We start from the raw sequence: 17,551 nt of genomic DNA on the forward strand, positions 1-17,551 counted from the left end.
GACTGATGTCGTTACAGTTGACTCAAAAACACTGTGGTGTGAAGAAGAGAATATTGGCTGCAAAATGAGTCCAAATTATCACGTCTTCACCACTAGGATTGATCATTTCTTTGAGRTCTCTGTGCCAACACTGTGTTTGATCGCTGTGCCTGATAGCAAAAAAAAATTCCGCCTTGACTCATATGAGCTCTCTCCTTCCAAACAAAACAAACTATTCTGATTTTTTTCTATCCCATTATTGCCTTTAAACGTTTTGGATTTATTTTTGCAATTTCTGTGGACCCAACATTAATTATCTCTCTCACTACTGAATAATGGACTTCCGATTGTCTGGAAGTGACTCTATAACCTTTTCTAGGTTCATAGACCATAGTAATAATTGCATTTTGTGGTCATTGCTGATGGTTTTCCTTCTCGGTGTGAGGCTAACACACATCTTCAGACCTGGAAAAAACTCCTGCTTTTGCACCAGTAGTCAAGTGCTTTAATTAGTCTAACACACGCTGATTTATRGAAACAAATTAACGAAAGTAAAAGGCTTCAGTAGGAAATGCATTCCTTTTCTTTGAAGATCATGTTTTCATCTATCTTGACTTGCGTTTGACATTTCACTGGGATTTGTTAATCAAAGCACAGGTTGAACATTTCTGACATTGTTTCTTCGCTTCGTGTGCGGACGTGCAGTGGTCATGTCGGAGGAAGCGGTCTTGGAGCGAAGAATCAGAATAAAGAAGAAAAAGATGTGCGACTCGACCGCAGAGCTGTCGACCCAACAGGAGCAGGTGGTTGAGGAGCTGCTCTCTGGCCTCCGCAGCACATTTGACTCGTCGTTTTCACGCTTCACCGGCTTTAGGGTGCGTGACTTGGCACGTGCGCTTAATAATGAGCATTGTTCTCTCTGTTGTTTGAATTATTTTTATTTTTTATTTTTTTACTAGCCCATGGACAGAGATGTGTTGACGGGGAACCAGCCATCCAGACCGCAGACCAGCAGCCTGATGAAGAGCTGGTGTACGGCTGAAGAACATGGAGATGAACCTTCAACGTCCTTTTACCCCTGCTCCCTTTCCGCCACCTTCTCCCCGTCTCTCTTTTCCTCTTCCRCCCTCTCTTTCCTCACCGGTTGCTCTGAAAAAGGAGAGGACAACGTTGGAGACGAAAGCAGCAGCGTTTACACTAACCTCCCGCATCTGGCCGACCTCACGACCTACATGATCCAGGACATCATCCGCTTTTCCAAAAGCCTTCAGGACTTCCGGTAAGCATGTCCGTGTTCAGGTAGAGGTAAACGAGCTTCYCAGAACCGTTTTCCAACACSTTGGCGTCTGGAATTATCAAGAAGCTTTAATGTATTGAAAAATAGTTTGAAAATATCTTATTTGATAGCTGCAGCACACGACAACTAACCACTGTGCATTTCCCTGCTAAGTATGACATTTATGCTGATTCGCCAACTTTCCATGTAGTTCTGTGATGTTTAATGCTCTACACTTGTTTCAATAGTTGTGGATTTTAGTACCGCAAGTTATCCTTAAAGCCTAAAAGGAGTTGCTTGTTTTTCCACCTTTGCTCATAAGAAAGCCTCAGTGGTGTTTCCCCTTGTTGAAACATATAAAGGCATATTTAAGCCAAAATTAAACAGAAATAATCTCCTTATTGTTGAAGATAATGTTTACCTTTTTATAGTCTGAAGCACATGTGACCTCACTGATTATGGCTTCCTGAGGGCTCAAAAGTCATGATCATCCTTTCGTAGTTTCGGTGTTTGTTTACACGCAGGCATTTCATACGACTGCCTAAACTTTCTCCGCAACATTCTTCTCTATAGATTGAGCAGAGAGCAGAGAGCATCGGTTGCAAGGTTTCCACCCGCTTCTGAATTGCATTTACGTCTAGACTTTRATTAGGACGTTCTAACCAACCATTATATTGTGCATCCAACTGGGTATTTGGGATTGTTGTCCTGCTGGGTCCACCTTCAGTCCATTGTGGCGTCTGACAAGAAGTTCTTGGATTTAGCTCCATTTTTCTCCACCATCAACTTTGACCTATTTGCTTGACTCGGCTGCAGCAGTGTTCCCCCACTGCACCTCCACGCTGCCACCACGATGTTCCCACCACAAAGTTTCATGTGAAAGATGGTATATTGAGGTCGATGTGCTAGTTTTCTGCCACTTTCATGGGCTTATCTTCATACTACAAAGTTTGCATGTAGGTCAAAAATATGTATTTTGTTCTTATCAAAGAATCTTCTTGCATACGTTTGCGGTGTCCTTCAGGGTTTTGTGGCAAACTCTAAATGAAACTTGTTGTTCTTTCTACCACTGAACAGTCGTGTCTCGGTAGGTTTGCTCTGATTTTCAGATGATTGATTGAACAGAGAAAGTGGAAATGGTTGGAACTTTCTTTAAAAAAAAGATTAACATTTGAAAAGATGTAAAGTCTTCTACATAAAAGTCCCATAAATTATAGTAAGATGTCTGATTGCAATGGAACAAAATCTAGAAAAAAACWAATAAAATCCAAGCGTGCAAATGTGTGCGCAAGACAAAACTTTAATTTTGACCCAAAGTTTCTGTTCCCGCCATGTCTCATAAAGCATTTGTGAGAACTGAGGTTTGTGTTTCCTCTCTCCTGCAGGTCACTAAGTATTGAGGACCAGATATCTCTACTGAAGGGAGCCACGTTTGAAATAATGCAGATTCGCTTCAACATGGTGTTCAACACTACGACGAGCAACTGGGAATGTGGCTGTATTACGTACTGCATACACGACGCAGTGCGAGGTGGGGTTAAACGGTGTTTTAATTTGCCATGCTACATGCTGTAGTCGTTTCCAGACACCTCAGTTGCAAATATTTCTTGAATTTCTTCCTCTTATTTTGCAGTATGCGACGTCTGCTGTTAGATGGGTAGTCAGGCTGGCTTCTAGATGATGTCGTCTACCTGCTGCAGCAAACGTGACTAGAATGAGTAATAATTTAAGAAAAATAGCAAAGCATAYAAGGAGTTTGATGCTAACTGAAAAAAAGTAGCTCGCAAAACAAAACCTTTTAGGAATCCACACTGTTTAAGTCATCAAACCAGTTCAAGACATGTCAAAAGCTTCTGATTTTACAGAGACGGCAGGCATGAGACAACATTTCACTTGGTTACTCTTTGTGTCAAGTGAATGAGTCAACCAGAATATTTTTTTTGATCAGATAAGAGTACAACTGGGGGAAATCTGTGTGGTGTTTGTGCTATTTTTTTCTTGCCTTTCAGCACTTTGGCATTGCATACAAAATCTGCACAATGCTTGTGTGCTCATTAGTATCCTGCACGGTCTGCGTGATGACACAGACATGTGTGCACAAGCTCTCTCTGCTACTTGGTCTCTAGGTTGTGGAATATCCCGACTCCTGGAGAGGGAAGCTTCGGCAGAATGCAGTCAAACTGGGCCGGTCGCTTTAAGTTGCGTGCCAAATGRAGGTCATACATCTTTTTGCACGCCAACGGTCTTGCAGCAGATATATTCTCTGCTTTCTGGAGTCAAGAAAGATTTGGGGGAGGAGGGAAGGGATCCTTTTCAGTTTGGACTCTGCATAAATAAGCAGATTTAGACAAAACTGGATGATTTGAACAGGTCGGACCGGCCTGAGCAGCAGCTCTTCTGCGGGTTTTTGAAGGAACAAAAACACCTGAATTTAAGATTCAGGTTGATTAATTTATACCAGTGGTCTCAAAACTCCAGTCATTGAAGGCCGAAGTCTTGCAACTTTTAAATGCGTCCCTTGTTCTACACGCTTGAATTAAATGGTGAAACTGCTTCACTAACATGCAGTTAAGCACGMCACAGAGTTAATGAACTGATAATGCAGCCAGGTGTGCAGACACAGAGAGAATCCTAACTGTTGCAGGACGCTGGTCACTGGGGATTTGTTGATTTGTACTTATATGTTATATGAGTTACTGTCAAAGCCACTTGTTTTGCTTTGTAAACTGAAAATCTAAAATTAAATAAAATATGTTGCAGAAATGTACATTAATTGAAGCAAACCCAGGATTTTAAGGCATTTTATAGGTGCTGATATGTGAATTTACCAAGTGGTAAACTTGGCTCATTGGTCTCTACTGCATATTAAAGACAAATGGTAAAACAACACACTTTTTTCTTTTTTTTCCATTAGACGTTACCTTCACTGCTTGTGTAGGTTGAGGTTACGTCTAATCACTGTGACATTTTTGGGATGAGCTTTAAGTAACTATCAAGAAAATATCTCTTTAATGTGCCCATCGCTCTGTTTGAATAACAGGAAGTGATAAAACCGACGCCACAAAGTGCTTCTTTCAGTTAAATAAAAGCACTTGTATGCACGTTGAAACTGGCTAATTTGTCTGCCTTTGGTAACTTCTGCTGAATAAATTCAGATATTTTAGAAACATTAAAACTGGAAGATAAATCATTTTAAAATCTCTTCTAATGAACCTCAGAGAAATGTTCACATCTTGAATTTTTCTAGATTTTGCCATTCTAAAGCCAGATATCTTTGGGTGGATGTAATGGTTCAAATTTGAAGGTGTCCTGCATGTTTTAATTATTTTCTTGGTTCAACTCACCTGAATCAAACGACGGTCTCTGCAAAACATTATGGCATGTTTGGGAGGTATTTTGATTTTAAATCGGCTCTGAAACACAGACTAAAAAAACAGAAGAAAACTGTATCTGGAAAAAGAAACAAAAAAAAAAAAAACTTTCCTACAGAGCTTTAAAGTAAAAAAAAATTTTTTTAAATGCTTTAGTTACTTTCTAGGGAATGTCTGGGGTTCTTATGATAGACAATATTTCTCTGAATAAAAAAAAAAAGACGTAAAGGTTTTTTAAAACCACGTCATTTTATGCGTCCTTTACATGGCATGGCAATTATTTTGTTTTTGTGCGATTATATTTCCATGTTTTCATGCCATTCAGGTTGAATCTGTGCTAGCTCATGCATCTCGCTGACCTGTTTTTTTTTTTTTTTTCCTCACGTTCTGCCAGGGGGTTTCCAGCCGCTCCTGCTTGAGCCCCTCTTCAAATTTCACCACAATCTGCGCAAACTGGACCTGCAGGAGGAGGAGTACGCCCTCATCCAGGCCATATCGCTGTTTTCTCCAGGTAACGGCAGAACCTCCGCTCCAATCAATCATTAATGAGCCTTGTAAATATTTAAACCTTTACAAACTGCGGACGCTTGCAGCCGCACAGATGAACATGAAAATATATATATATAGATTTAGATTTTTCCATTAAAATTCAATCCACCAGATCGTCCCGGGGTGCAGCATCACGCCGCCATCGATAGAGTTCAAGAAAACCTGGCGGAAACTCTGAAAGCCTGGATCGACTGCAAGAAAAAAGGCCCAAAGAAACAGTGAGTGAAAACCCAACGGTCAAACCCCATCCGCTGTCAAACCTCTTCACATATTTGCAAACCTTTCGTCTGCAAACCTTTTCAGCCTGCTGTATCCCAAAATGATCGCCTGCCTCACGGAGATGAGAACGATGACGGAGGAGTACAGCAAGCAGATTCTGCAGATCCAGGACGTGCAGCCCGATACCATCTCTCCGCTCATCATGGAGGTGGTCAGCAAAAACCCCTGCAACAACATCTGAGGCCCGAAACTGGCCACTTCCAGCATTCGGCTCTTATTTAGCCATTTGGGGAGGGGAAAAAACTGAGCGTGCCCTTTGATTCGCTGCTATGTGAGGCACACAGGAAAGGCGACAAAGCCATCTGCTTTTTGCACAATTTCAAAGCATTCGCTGGGCAGAAGCGAGCTTTACAGACTCACCGATCTGCTGGTTTCAGGTGCTTTTGTTGTGGCATTTTTGAGACGATACGAGTTTTGATGTTTACGATGATTTTCACTGCACTCAGAATGAAGACTGCTCAGGACGCTAAGGGAAAACGTCTTCTGGAAGCATTTATACCGTCTCGCTTGTTACCTCAGGTTGTGTTCAGTTTTGTGTTTGTTGTGCTATGTAAGACAGAAGTTTAACACTTATTGTAAATAGAACTGAACAGTAAAGGTGCTTTTTTGAAATCTGTCATTATGTAGCCTGATTAAGATGTGTTAATTTATATTAAGGTTCAGAAACCCCTCAAAAGTCAGTCTGTCTGGTGATACCGAATCAATCTGATAAATCTTTTTCACATGKAAAAAAAAGATTTCTGTGGGGGGTTTTTTCAGGACATTAATTTGTTTAAGCCACAATTAAGATGTCATTCAAATGTTAATGAATGAATCAAAGAGAAGTAATAATCAGGGCATAAATGAAACAAATTATTAATCTGATTAATTAGATTTGTTGACTAATTAAATGGGCAAAGAAAGCCACAAGCAAAAATGCCACACTGCTTCTACTCTACGCGTTGATGAAAAGGACAGACGTTGGATAGAGAGCTTTCAAAATATTATCTAAACTGATTAAAGAGTTAAAGTTCATCATGGGTTTATCTGACTTTGAGTTCTAATGTCTGACTTTCACCTAAGAGGGAAAATTAAAAGGAAGACCAAATTCCAAGTCTTTGAACTACTAGGATCTGTGACCTTTCATGACATGACTGCCAGTAAAGGAAAGAACCAGATCTTCTGCTGTGACTTAAAGTTGCGCCGTTACAGATGCAGGTTGGATCTCATGTTGTTTTCACACCTCGTTAAACTCTGAAACTGCAAGACGTTTGATTCTGGATGTCATGGTAYTTTGAACTGAGTCTGGTTCAAAATCRAAATGCTCTTAAAGGAAGTGGCGGCTCAACAATTCCTATGCAGAAGWAAAAATGGACACTTGTTCAGCTTTACACGATAGACAAACATAAACTAGATTAAGACGCAAACTCAAACATTTAATGTAACCAAATCTCACAGATTGATCAGGCTTTATGCGCTCCAGGGTTCAGACTGTCTGAACACAGCCCAGCTCAGGAACACACTTCTGGGTACGGAGGGATCAGGAGGTGCTKGTCRGCCAATCACAGGCAGAATTTGGRTTACAAAGGCAGCATATTTTCCTTTAAAATACAGAACAAAACATCCATGGACAGAGCAAGTTTCAGCAACATCAACAAACTGTCATTTCAGACATTGTCTCATGAATTATGCTTTGTGCTCTTAAAAAATCTGCAACAATAAATACATTAAGCTTGATTATCAATTTTGATTGAACTAGAATTGTTTTGAATGATTAATTTCTAATCTTGTAAGGTTTTAAATAACTTCTCGTTCATAAGGTTTATTCAGTTCTGAAACTCGAYCTGGAAGAATCGAGCTTATAAGYGGTAATCAGAAACGGCCAYGCTTACAGGACAGTAGAGCTCACTGACATGATCATCAACGAGGTCACGGAGGTCACATTAGTCTGTGACTTCATTCTATTGCCCTATCRCTGGTATTGTTTCTACTCTTGATACTTCCAACCCAGTTTTCTGAATCCTTTTGGCTGAAAGATGATGAAACAAGAAGTCCAGTTGTCTTTACCTAAAGCTCAGAAGATTAACATGTCCCAGGTGACCGAGGAATTAAGCMGTYTTAYCTAAATCGGCAAAATAAGAGATTAAAACATCACAAAATCTGTGTCTTTTACATTCACCAAGCTCCATTTTTTTTTATTAAAGCAGTTGGTCCCCTAAAATATGAAAATTATTTTAATTTACTCAATTATCCCACATCAATTAACACTTATTTCAATAAAGCACTCGTGCAGAAAACAAAATCTAACTGCAGGTTCTAAATGGGGAGGGAAATGTGGCGCCACCTGGTGGTTAGCTGGGGATGAAGAACCACAGCCGAATTCTACGAACCCCGCCTAAAAGCGCCGGTGTCTATTTTAATAGTTTATAAAAAGCAAAATTGCCTTTTTTTTTATTTTTATTTTAGCTTTATATAGTGTTGCGTTATTCCCTCAGCCAAAACATACAAAGTGTTGCTTTCATGCAACCTTTGCAGAAGTTGTCATGTAAGAAATGTTTCAGTGCCAACGAAGRTAAAYGCAGCTCCTGGTTTGCAAACCTAAGCCAGTTTGTCAAGTAGCATTCGTCTAGGTCAGGGGTGCCCAAAACAAAGACATAAACATTGCCAATTAAACTCTATTGACTTATATTATATGCGAATAAACATYAGTGATAGCAGAAATAATAAAGTGACAGAAAACCTAATCCAGTTTCTTCCTCAGTGAGATTCTGATACTGGGAGCAGCTTACTGGTTTCTCAGTCAGAAGCTGGTTGCAAACCTGACGCCGGCAGGTGTCAGTCAGTCAGTCATGGTAGATTTGAAATTTGGTTTGATAATCTCGATATGAGAAAATACAGACTGATAGGAAGAAACACAGAGCCCAGTAAAGGTAAAACAAATCTTAAGTCGGGATATAATTAAATTAATTTCACATAATTATCGCGATAAAATTTAAAACTTAATGAAATATATTTGCCCTTTTTGATGTTTATTGTGACGTATGCTCACAAACGAACGAGGTAATTAGTCCAAGTTTGTCGTTTATTGAATATTCAGAAACTACAGCAGGTGTAATGAGCCACAGCAAAGGTAAACAAAGGTTAAACAACCCGAACAGACGATCAACTGAAAACATCTCCTACCTTTTTACTCTCAGTCTCTTTGTCGTTTAAGCACACCCGTTGCCGTGGCAACCGCCTGCACCCCGCAAGCCGAGCAAAGATTATATTAAAAACACAACATTCAGTCCGTTACATATCAGGTTTCCAGGCTTGATGTTTATTTCTCGATTATTAATAAGCCTCATGAACACACCGGTGGTTGAGTAGCTAATTTAAACTCCTGCTCTGTTCGTCAGTCGGTCTTTGARTCGCTTTTTTGTTTTTTTGTTAATGGAACCGAAACGCACAGAATTGCGCAACACCTTGTTGAAACAACAATTACCTAGATAATTAATTTGAACATGTTTCGTTTACTTTTTATAATTATTCTTTTTTAATGAAGCTACAAACGTTTAGGATCTTGGTGAATATTTTTGATAAGCCWATCAGAAGAGGAAGTGCTGGACTCAGCGTCCTGGCGGCGTTCAGTTTGTCMCCTGCCGAGATCGACTCAAAACCTTTCCGCGATCGACGTATTGGGAACCCCTGGTATTTCAGCTTCCCAAACCACATTTTTTTTTCAGATATTTTATGTCTCCTACTAAAAAATATGCTAATTTAGTCAAGTTCCACATAAAAGTCTGCACATTTTAATTGAATAGGCAGGAGTCTGCTGTAAGAATATTGATTTATGCTGAGAAATATGGAATTAAATATTAATATTGCAATTTTTATGTCCAAATTATTTTAGTACAGCTTTATTTAACCCTCCAGCGAACGTAGTTTAAAGGTTCCATCAGACCATCAGTTCCAAAAGCCACAACAAAACTCGTAAAAGCGCACGTGGTCAACGTGACCCCGCACAAAGTAAAAAAACAAAAAACTAATGGGATCCAAAATTACCTCCCACCCCCCATGTCTTTTTACCTTAACCAGCGGGCAGGTTCAGGTATTAAAGTACTAAGAGGACAGTTCAGAAAAATACTTTTTAAATTCAGGGATATTCAACACAACCAAAAAGGTTCGATTAAAAGCGAAATGGCACAAAATGTCATTGGGATTTCTTCAGAGTTGACAAACATTTATACAAAACCACTTATTTTCTCTATTTATTGATTGATTTTTCCTGTGCCTTGGTGCAAAGCTATGGAATTTGTTCATGCCTTCTCCTGGCTGATGCCTTTGCAAACCTACTTCAAATTCACTTAAACTTTCTTGCTAGTTAGTTATACCCAAGATATCTGAGAACAATTTAAATCAATGACTAAGCAAGTCATTAACTCTATCAAGAGGTTGGTTTGTGAATTAAGAATCAGATTTTTTTTGTGGCATCAGTTGAATGTCATGTCATATCAGACATGATATGACATGACAAAGGTCTGACATGAAGCTTTCCGATCAGGTCGACTGTAAGTGGCAGTAAACCTTGAATTAGTAATATAACTTCTTTAGACTCTTGAGATTGCATTTATTTTTGTACTTAAATTATTGTCCTCTTCCGTTTCACATTAGTAGATATTTTTTAATACAGCAACAGTTGTAGCCATACTTTCTGGAAGGGTTCTCCCTCTGCTGCCTTAAATGAGCCCTCTTATTGTAAAATAATTCAGATAATCCTGTTCATTTTACTGGTTGTGCCAGAAATACACAGCTAACGCTAAAAGGAAAACCAGGCAGACAAATTCCTTGATCATTTCCAGGCTATCCTACTCTTTATTTGTTGCAAATTACAGTACCAGGGAACTATTCCTCGGAGCACGCAGAGGGAATATTTACAGAGGCGCAACATTTAGCATACCTTCACAGAAACGAAAGGAAAAAAAATCAAAACAAAAAGAATTTCAGTCACAAACGGAGGCATTCAAGTAGTAGTACTGTTATACAGGATGTATTTGTTGTATTTTTTTTCCTTTTACTTTGTTTCTGTCTCTTTAACCCCAGTTAGCATATGACCAGTATAAATGCTAGTATGACTTATTATACTAGTAGATATACTTGCTATTTTTTTTCTGTTTTTGGTAACCGTTTTGTTTTTATTGAACTGGGTGTTAAGGGTTGGGGTACAGTGGTCAAACCTTCTGGTGGAGGGAAGCAACACGTTCATGAATGCAAAATTACAGCAAGCAGGAGACGTGGGAGATAGGCTACACGACTCGACCTCCCCCAAACCCCCTTAGGTGCTACTGAGTCCTACCCCAACCCTCCCTGTCTACGTTTCAAGATATGCAGCCCAGAGACAACAGAAATATCCAGACAGAGGGGAGGAGGAAAAGAACAGAGAGTTATTGCCTCTGAGGATGGCTCATCACAACTACGTCAACGTTCGGCTTTGGTAACAGAACCAACACTGTGAGCGATACTGAATCTCTACTGTAGTCTATATTTACAGTAAGCGAGGCCTCCTGCTGCCTCATCGGTCCACGTGCGTGCCCGTGATAAAACATCTATCAAAATAAACACCTGTCTATATCGTATCTTCAGCTGTGGGGTGGGGGTGAGGTGGGGGATCCTTACAATTAATGTCTGTATAATCCACGAAGTGTACGATGAAGGACGGGGGCGAGGAGGAGGTGGAGGCTCGTGTGGCGGGGCGCAGTTCGACAGCACCGAGGGGGGAGTCACGACATTGAGGGACGGGGGTGATGGAGGAGACAAGGCGAAGGTGTATGAAAGCAAAGGCACTCCAAACTATAGATACACTATACATGACTAGTTCTTGTTACAATAATACAGCTGTCATCTACTGTACTGTACAGGTAAGATTGAACATATGGCTGGATAAAGCTGATCATCGTCATCCAACAATATCCATAAACAATATCAGTTCAGCCCTGATTCTTTTTTTTCCTTCTTTTCTTTCCCAACTCTTTGTTTTCGCTCATAAACAGTACATGGGTCAGCGTATATACATACCTTAAACACAATATGGGAAAAAAAAAATAAAAATCGTAACATAAAAAACAAGATACAAGACGTACAAGTCAGAATTTTGGTGAGGAGCATTTATACTGTATATACAAATTGTTTTTTTTTCCTTTATTTTTTTTATGTAGTGAGTGTTCTTGGTAAATAAACACATCTGGACTGTACCGAGCAGCTCTCTATGCACTGTGCTGCGAGGACGAAGGGTGGTTAACACTTTAAGGAGCGCGCTCGCTGGAAAAAAACAAAAAAAAACCTGTGATCATCTGGAAGAGAGGCGGAGGCTGACAGGAGAACCGGTTCGTCGTGACGCTGCACCGTCGCACCGTTACGGAGTCCAAGGCAAAAAGGAATAAAGCAGGTGCTCTAAATCCACCTATAGCCTTTAATACACGCAACACAGGAGAGGAGCGAAGCTGCTGCTGGACTCCAACGCTTCCAGCAAGAACAGGAGCAACAAACAAAACATCAACTCATCCAGATCCGTCTCTAGGCAGCGGCAAATATTGCCGCTACGCTGCCAGATATGAGCTCACCATAAATGATTTCTGAACCATTGTAGTTATTATACATTTATCTATATATACTTTTTATACAGAAAGAAAAGTATTATATAAACTGTGTGTATGCTCGTTTTGTACTGTACGTATATATACAAGCACACAGGAAGCAGATACACATCACATCCGTCGTCGCACACCTCCCCTCTCCCCTCCACCAAAACGCTGCCCAGGAGAAGAGAAAAAAATAAAAAATAAAAACAATGAGTAAAACGGGCTGCTAGAATTAAAAACCCCCAGGCGAAAGAAATAAACCACCTGATCTGCAGAGCTTCTTCCAGCGGACGTCATCATGCATCAACGTGTGCGAGAGGATGTGAGTGTGTCTGAGTGTGTGTAATACGCGTGCATGAGCCTCATGCCTTGTCTGCGGAGGTGAAAGGTCATGGCGGGCCCCCCCTCTCCGGTTGGTCCTTCTGTACTTGGGTCATGCACTACAGGAGGAACCAGAGGAGGAGGGGGTGGATGCAGAGATGTGGTACGATAACGAGGGAGGGGCAGTCAGGAGGCAACGAGGGGCAGCAAAGGACTTTTTTTTTTTTTCTTTTTCTTTTTTTTAACGGATTGTCCTCTTACAAATGTTAGGAGGCTACCATCGAGTATACATGTTTAGTATACTTGTAGTCGGCAACGCTTCTGCCCCTATGATTCCCTGTCGAAGGGAGCCCATGGGGGTGGAGGACAGTTCAGACAGCTGGGGGTCAGAGGTGGAGGTCAGGGTGGCTGGGTTCGTGTGGTCGTGTCGCCGCTGAGCCCCGGGCCGCTGCAGCATCGCCGCGCCGCCGCCAGGAGCAGAGCTGATCGCAGCTCACCCCCTGGCCAGGGGGGGCGCAATGGAGAGGGGGCTGTGGGCCGGGGGCTGAGGCCGGGGCGGGGGGGGCGAGTGGGGTCTGCAGGCTCAAGAGGTGGAGTTGGAGGCAGAGGCGGAGGCGGTGGTGGTGTTGGGACCTCGCTCCGTGCTGCTGCCATCTGTGGGCAGGAAGAAGGTCGGTGAATGTTAGCTGAGAGAAACTGATCAAAAGAAAAAAAAAAAAACTGTAAAAATGTGAGTGCAGTTTTTTCTATGCAAAAATGCTTCTTAGAAATAAAACGGATTGTTTTTAAACACCTGTCAAAGCTGAACATCTAACTCTGCTGCCGACTACTGCTTGGTGTCTCCTTATACTGATCACACACTACTGTGGGACGGCGTCCTAATCTTTATCCGTTATTTTTTGCAACTTGGTCAGAGTGGTTGTGTTGAACTGCACAGGTAGATCCTGTCCCACAGCATGATACTTCCTCCACCACAAGCTTCTGGGAGTTGGCAGAGAGGATTTGGCAATTTTCCTCACTAATGTGAGGAAAATGAATAAATTGAAATAGAAAGCTTTCCAACATTACTAAGAAGAATCATTACAACTACATAGTAGCTGACAAACACTAACCTAATGCTCTAATTGACTTTTTAATCAAACATTTTCTACTTATAATGAATCTATCAAAGTTTAGCCTCTGCTCATTTAGCCTCATTTAACCATGGTATAATAATGTTAAAACAATAAATAAGGCAGCGACTGACCAGTATGATTATATCACATGAAAATTATAACTAATAATCGTTAGTTCTGGAGTCATCAATTGTCAACCACAGTTTGAAATCTACTTAACTTTACAGGTGCATTTTAATAAATCATCAAAATTTTTATTTCAGTAATTCAATAGAGAATTAGCTTGTAAGTTGCTAATGGTGAGGAAAGACTGCTGAAAGAAGTGTGGCTCTGACCTGTGGTGGCAGACGCATTGGTTGGTGTCGAGGCGACAGCCTGGTTGCGGGCGTGGGCAGGGATGAGTATGGAGGCCAGAGAGGGATTACTAGACAGCTCTGAAAGATAATGAACAGAAGTTATCAGGTCATGCTGCTGCACAGCTTTACTAAACCCTGGAGAGACACTCAGATCTGTCAAAAAGGAACATTTCCATGAGCAGTGCTCACGGAAACACGGGATTAACCGGAGGAAAAGCTGAACGCGGAAGAATCAGGAAATAGGAAAACTTCCACAGAGGGAGGCGGGGAGTGTCTGGAGCGTACCCTGGGTGGTGAAGTTGAAGAGCGAGGGCTTCTCTCTGCCGTTGGGCAGCTTGATGTTGGGGTCACGCAGCTCATCAAAGAAGGAGTGAGCGCAGGCCTCCAGAGGGGTGAGGCGCGCCGTGGGCGTGTACTCCAGCAGGCGAGAGCAGAGGGCGATGGCCTCCGGAGGGGTGCGAGGCCGGAAGACCTGGACAGCGGTCAGAGACAGCATCAACGTGTTAAGACTGGTCGTCATCGCCGTGCAGGCAGACGTCTGGACAGCTAAGGTACAACCAGGGGAAACAACTTAAACGTTTCTGTGATCTGGTACTTTGAGGGCAGCGAAATAAATGCAGCTGCAGAGAACGACCCCAACATGGGTCCCACACGTCCATGGAGGAATTTATATTATTCTACAATCAATTTCTCAAGGATGAGTTTCTTACATCCAATTTAAATATATATATGTATTTATAAATTCATGGTGAACTGTAGTGACAGATATTTCTACAGTACTACTACAGTATATTGAACCTGTAAACATCAGAAACTGGAATTAAGAAAGTAAAGAAGGAAGGAAGGAGACAAGGAAGGAAAGATGAAGAAAAGGAAGGAAGTGAGGACTGAAAGAAAGGAAGAGGGGAAGGAAAGCAAGGATAGCAGGAACTAAAGACAGAAGGACATAAGGAAAGAAAGGGCAGACAGAAAAAAAATAATAATAAAAAAAATATATATATATATATATATATATATTTCCATTCTCTTATTTTCTTTTTCCTTTATTATCCAGGCTTGGGAAAACACTAAAAACGCATTCTATGTTTTTCCAGACTGCGTAGGATCCCTGCAGAACAGAAAGGCCAGCGGCTGCCTGTTGATTGGAGGCTAAATTTATAAAGTAAGAGCTTTGTGTGAGGAATGGAAATAATGTCCACCCACTCCTTACAGCCTCATATTTACTGTCTGTGTCTCATTGTACAAGATGAGACACAGACAAAAGTAAAGAGTCGATCCTTAACCACAGCCTGCAGAAATACTGACAGAAACCAGTTGTGTAAAAAGGGTTGCTGATCCAATTTTGGTCACAAAACCATTTTCTTCCCCAACCTGATGATAATGGTTGTTAATAATAATAACAACCACAATAATAATAAGAAGAAGAAGTTTCAGTTTTAACTTAATGAGTGTTTTCTTGTCCTGCTGTTCAAACGGTTTTTCATAGAAATTATTGTGACAGAATCACATTTTTCAGTTAACATGAAATAGTACACAGTGCATACAGTCCTGAATAATCCCTTATTTCTTTACATTTTGGGCTCAGGGCTTTTAATCCGGTTTAATTAGCATCTTTAAAAGTCGCCTATCTGAATATTAGACACAATTTCAGGTCATTGTTATCCAAATACTTGCACCTGACCATTTTCAGAAACAATTGTTTTCAAGTTTAATAAGCCTCCTGACTTTGACCTGTCAGCTTCTCGCAGATTTAACGCACGCGTTTCTTTTTAAGGTCCCAAACTGATCCAGGCTCAACATTTCACATTTTATTCATTMAAATAAAAATACCCCACTGGGTCAAAGCCAAGCTTTTATTAGCTACACCCTTGAAAAACATTTATGTGATGTTTATGGTGTTAAATCTCTGGTTAGCATGTTCTTCACTTATAATTTAACAAATAAAGATCACAGTCTTACCTTTCTGTTTACATTTACTTAGCTCATGTCAGCTTAACATTTCCTGTTTTGTAGTAAACATTTCGATAGGGAATGTGATGTTATTATAACTATAATCTATCTAAATGTCTCCATTCAGAGTACTTGTTAAATTCAACATAGTTATTGATCTTTATTCTACATTTTTTTTTATTTTGTCTTACATAATGATGACCTTATGTGAATTAAAATGGGAACCAGCAAATAATTTAAAAATGTGTTATGTATACTAAATGTCAGCCTTAAAAAATCTGTGGTTTTTTTTTTTTTTTTACCAAAGAGCCTTTTTATTTACATGGTATGCTACATTTATGCAATGTTTTACATGTTGTTGTTTTTTTTCTTCACACATTAATTATACATATGTAGCAATAGAGTAAAACTTGGGGTTTGTACATTTTATATATAAGCAATGTGTAAATCACTCTGCTCCATTCTTTGTTCTTTCAATTCAGATTCATTTTTTGGGAAATGGAACGGGGAAAATAACCTAGAAACTAAAATATTTTCTGATACTTTCTTTTTTGTTAGTATTTCTCCAGGACCAAACACTAGATTTTCACATTTAAGGCCAAGAAGGAAGCAGTATTCAGTCTGAACAATATCTGAAAGCCATTAAACAGACTTCAAGAACGAGATCTGATGGAGGAACCCAGAGATCCATTATCATTTCGCTGAGCATCGACTATGCAAGAGGTTTTCAGTAAAGAACACATTATTGGTGATAAATACTATTCTAAATTTGTCAAATTATTCTACTTGATCTTCGCTATAGATTGGTCAAAAAGGTGTCGTGTGTCTTAAAAAACAAAAATCATTTCCATGAAAACGGTCAGGAACTGTTCTGAAACGAGAGAAAAATCAGCAAAGCTCTTCAGAAAAACTTCAAGACTTTTAGAAAGTCTGAAGAAAGATTTGTAACATTTAAAAGACATTTAAAAAACAGCTTATCTCACTGGATCTAATACACCACGGCATTAGGGATGATTCAAGTCTGTTTGCATAATACACTCAGCTTATACAAATACTGTACTTATGTTACCAAACACAGGCAAAGGTGAGCAAGACAACAACAGAGCAGGCTTAATATAAAATCAAACATTCACTGGCCACTTCATTAGGTACACCTGTTTAATCGCTTTCTAACACAAACAGCAATTTAGTCAGTCACATGGCAGAATCTCAGAACATTTTAAAAATCCAAACGCAGAAGACTTCAAAGGGATTTAGGTGACTTTGAATGTGCCATGGTTGTTGGTGTGGATATTTGATCTGCTGGGATTTTCACATGCAAACTTTTATGGTTTGTAGAAAAGCGTTCGTTTTTTTAAATATTGGAAAACCAATTGAAAAATTATCCAAACAATCATGTGTTGCAAACACAGCAGGTGTTTGTCCAGCAGCAGAGGACAAACACCTGCTGCCCCTCTTTCCAGCTAAAGGAAACTGAGGATTTGCATAATGAACGTGCAGAAGAGAAATCTACACCAAAGGGAAAAGGAGGGATCCAGAACTAGCCAGGTGTACCTAATAAAGTGGCCAGTAGATTAACATGTCACACAATCTTATGCATGATTATGTTCAACATGCAATGACAAAAAAACGAAACACAAGAGCAGGGAACTAAAACCTACATTTTAAAAACATGAGTTTAGGGAATGCGAGCAGCTAAAAGTGGAGCTCTTAAATCAGCATGCGGCTCCGGTGGATGGATGTTAAGATGATGGGGTGG

General features: G+C 40.2%; 2 protein-coding genes across 3 annotated transcripts in view; one reads left to right on the forward strand and one right to left on the reverse strand.

Moving 5' to 3' along the window:
- Positions 1–314: 314 nt before the first annotated feature.
- Positions 315–6,468, forward strand: nr1i2 (nuclear receptor subfamily 1, group I, member 2). The gene is made up of 7 exons (XM_017309256.1): positions 315–336; positions 685–854; positions 939–1,258; positions 2,641–2,786; positions 5,021–5,137; positions 5,288–5,393; positions 5,479–6,468. Exons 1-7 carry the CDS (start codon positions 315–317, stop codon positions 5,633–5,635), a joined length of 1,038 nt encoding a protein of 345 aa, XP_017164745.1. The 3' UTR covers positions 5,636–6,468.
- A 3,792-nt stretch (positions 6,469–10,260) lies between these two features.
- The window catches only part of gsk3ba (glycogen synthase kinase 3 beta, genome duplicate a), a 37,889-nt gene continuing 30,598 nt past the window's right edge, over positions 10,261–17,551 (reverse strand). For both annotated transcript variants that reach the window (XM_008401260.2, XM_008401271.2), the window contains exons 9-11: positions 14,128–14,314; positions 13,822–13,920; positions 10,261–13,025 (exon numbers count right to left, since the gene is read on the reverse strand). In XM_008401260.2, coding sequence (XP_008399482.1) covers positions 12,955–13,025; positions 13,822–13,920; positions 14,128–14,314 — 357 coding nt within the window. In that variant the 3' untranslated portion in view covers positions 10,261–12,954. The remainder of the gene's footprint in view (positions 13,026–13,821; positions 13,921–14,127; positions 14,315–17,551) is intronic.

The sequence above is a fragment of the Poecilia reticulata genome, linkage group LG2 (genome assembly GCF_000633615.1).
Source record: "Poecilia reticulata strain Guanapo linkage group LG2, Guppy_female_1.0+MT, whole genome shotgun sequence".
Lineage (NCBI taxonomy): Eukaryota > Metazoa > Chordata > Actinopteri > Cyprinodontiformes > Poeciliidae > Poecilia > Poecilia reticulata.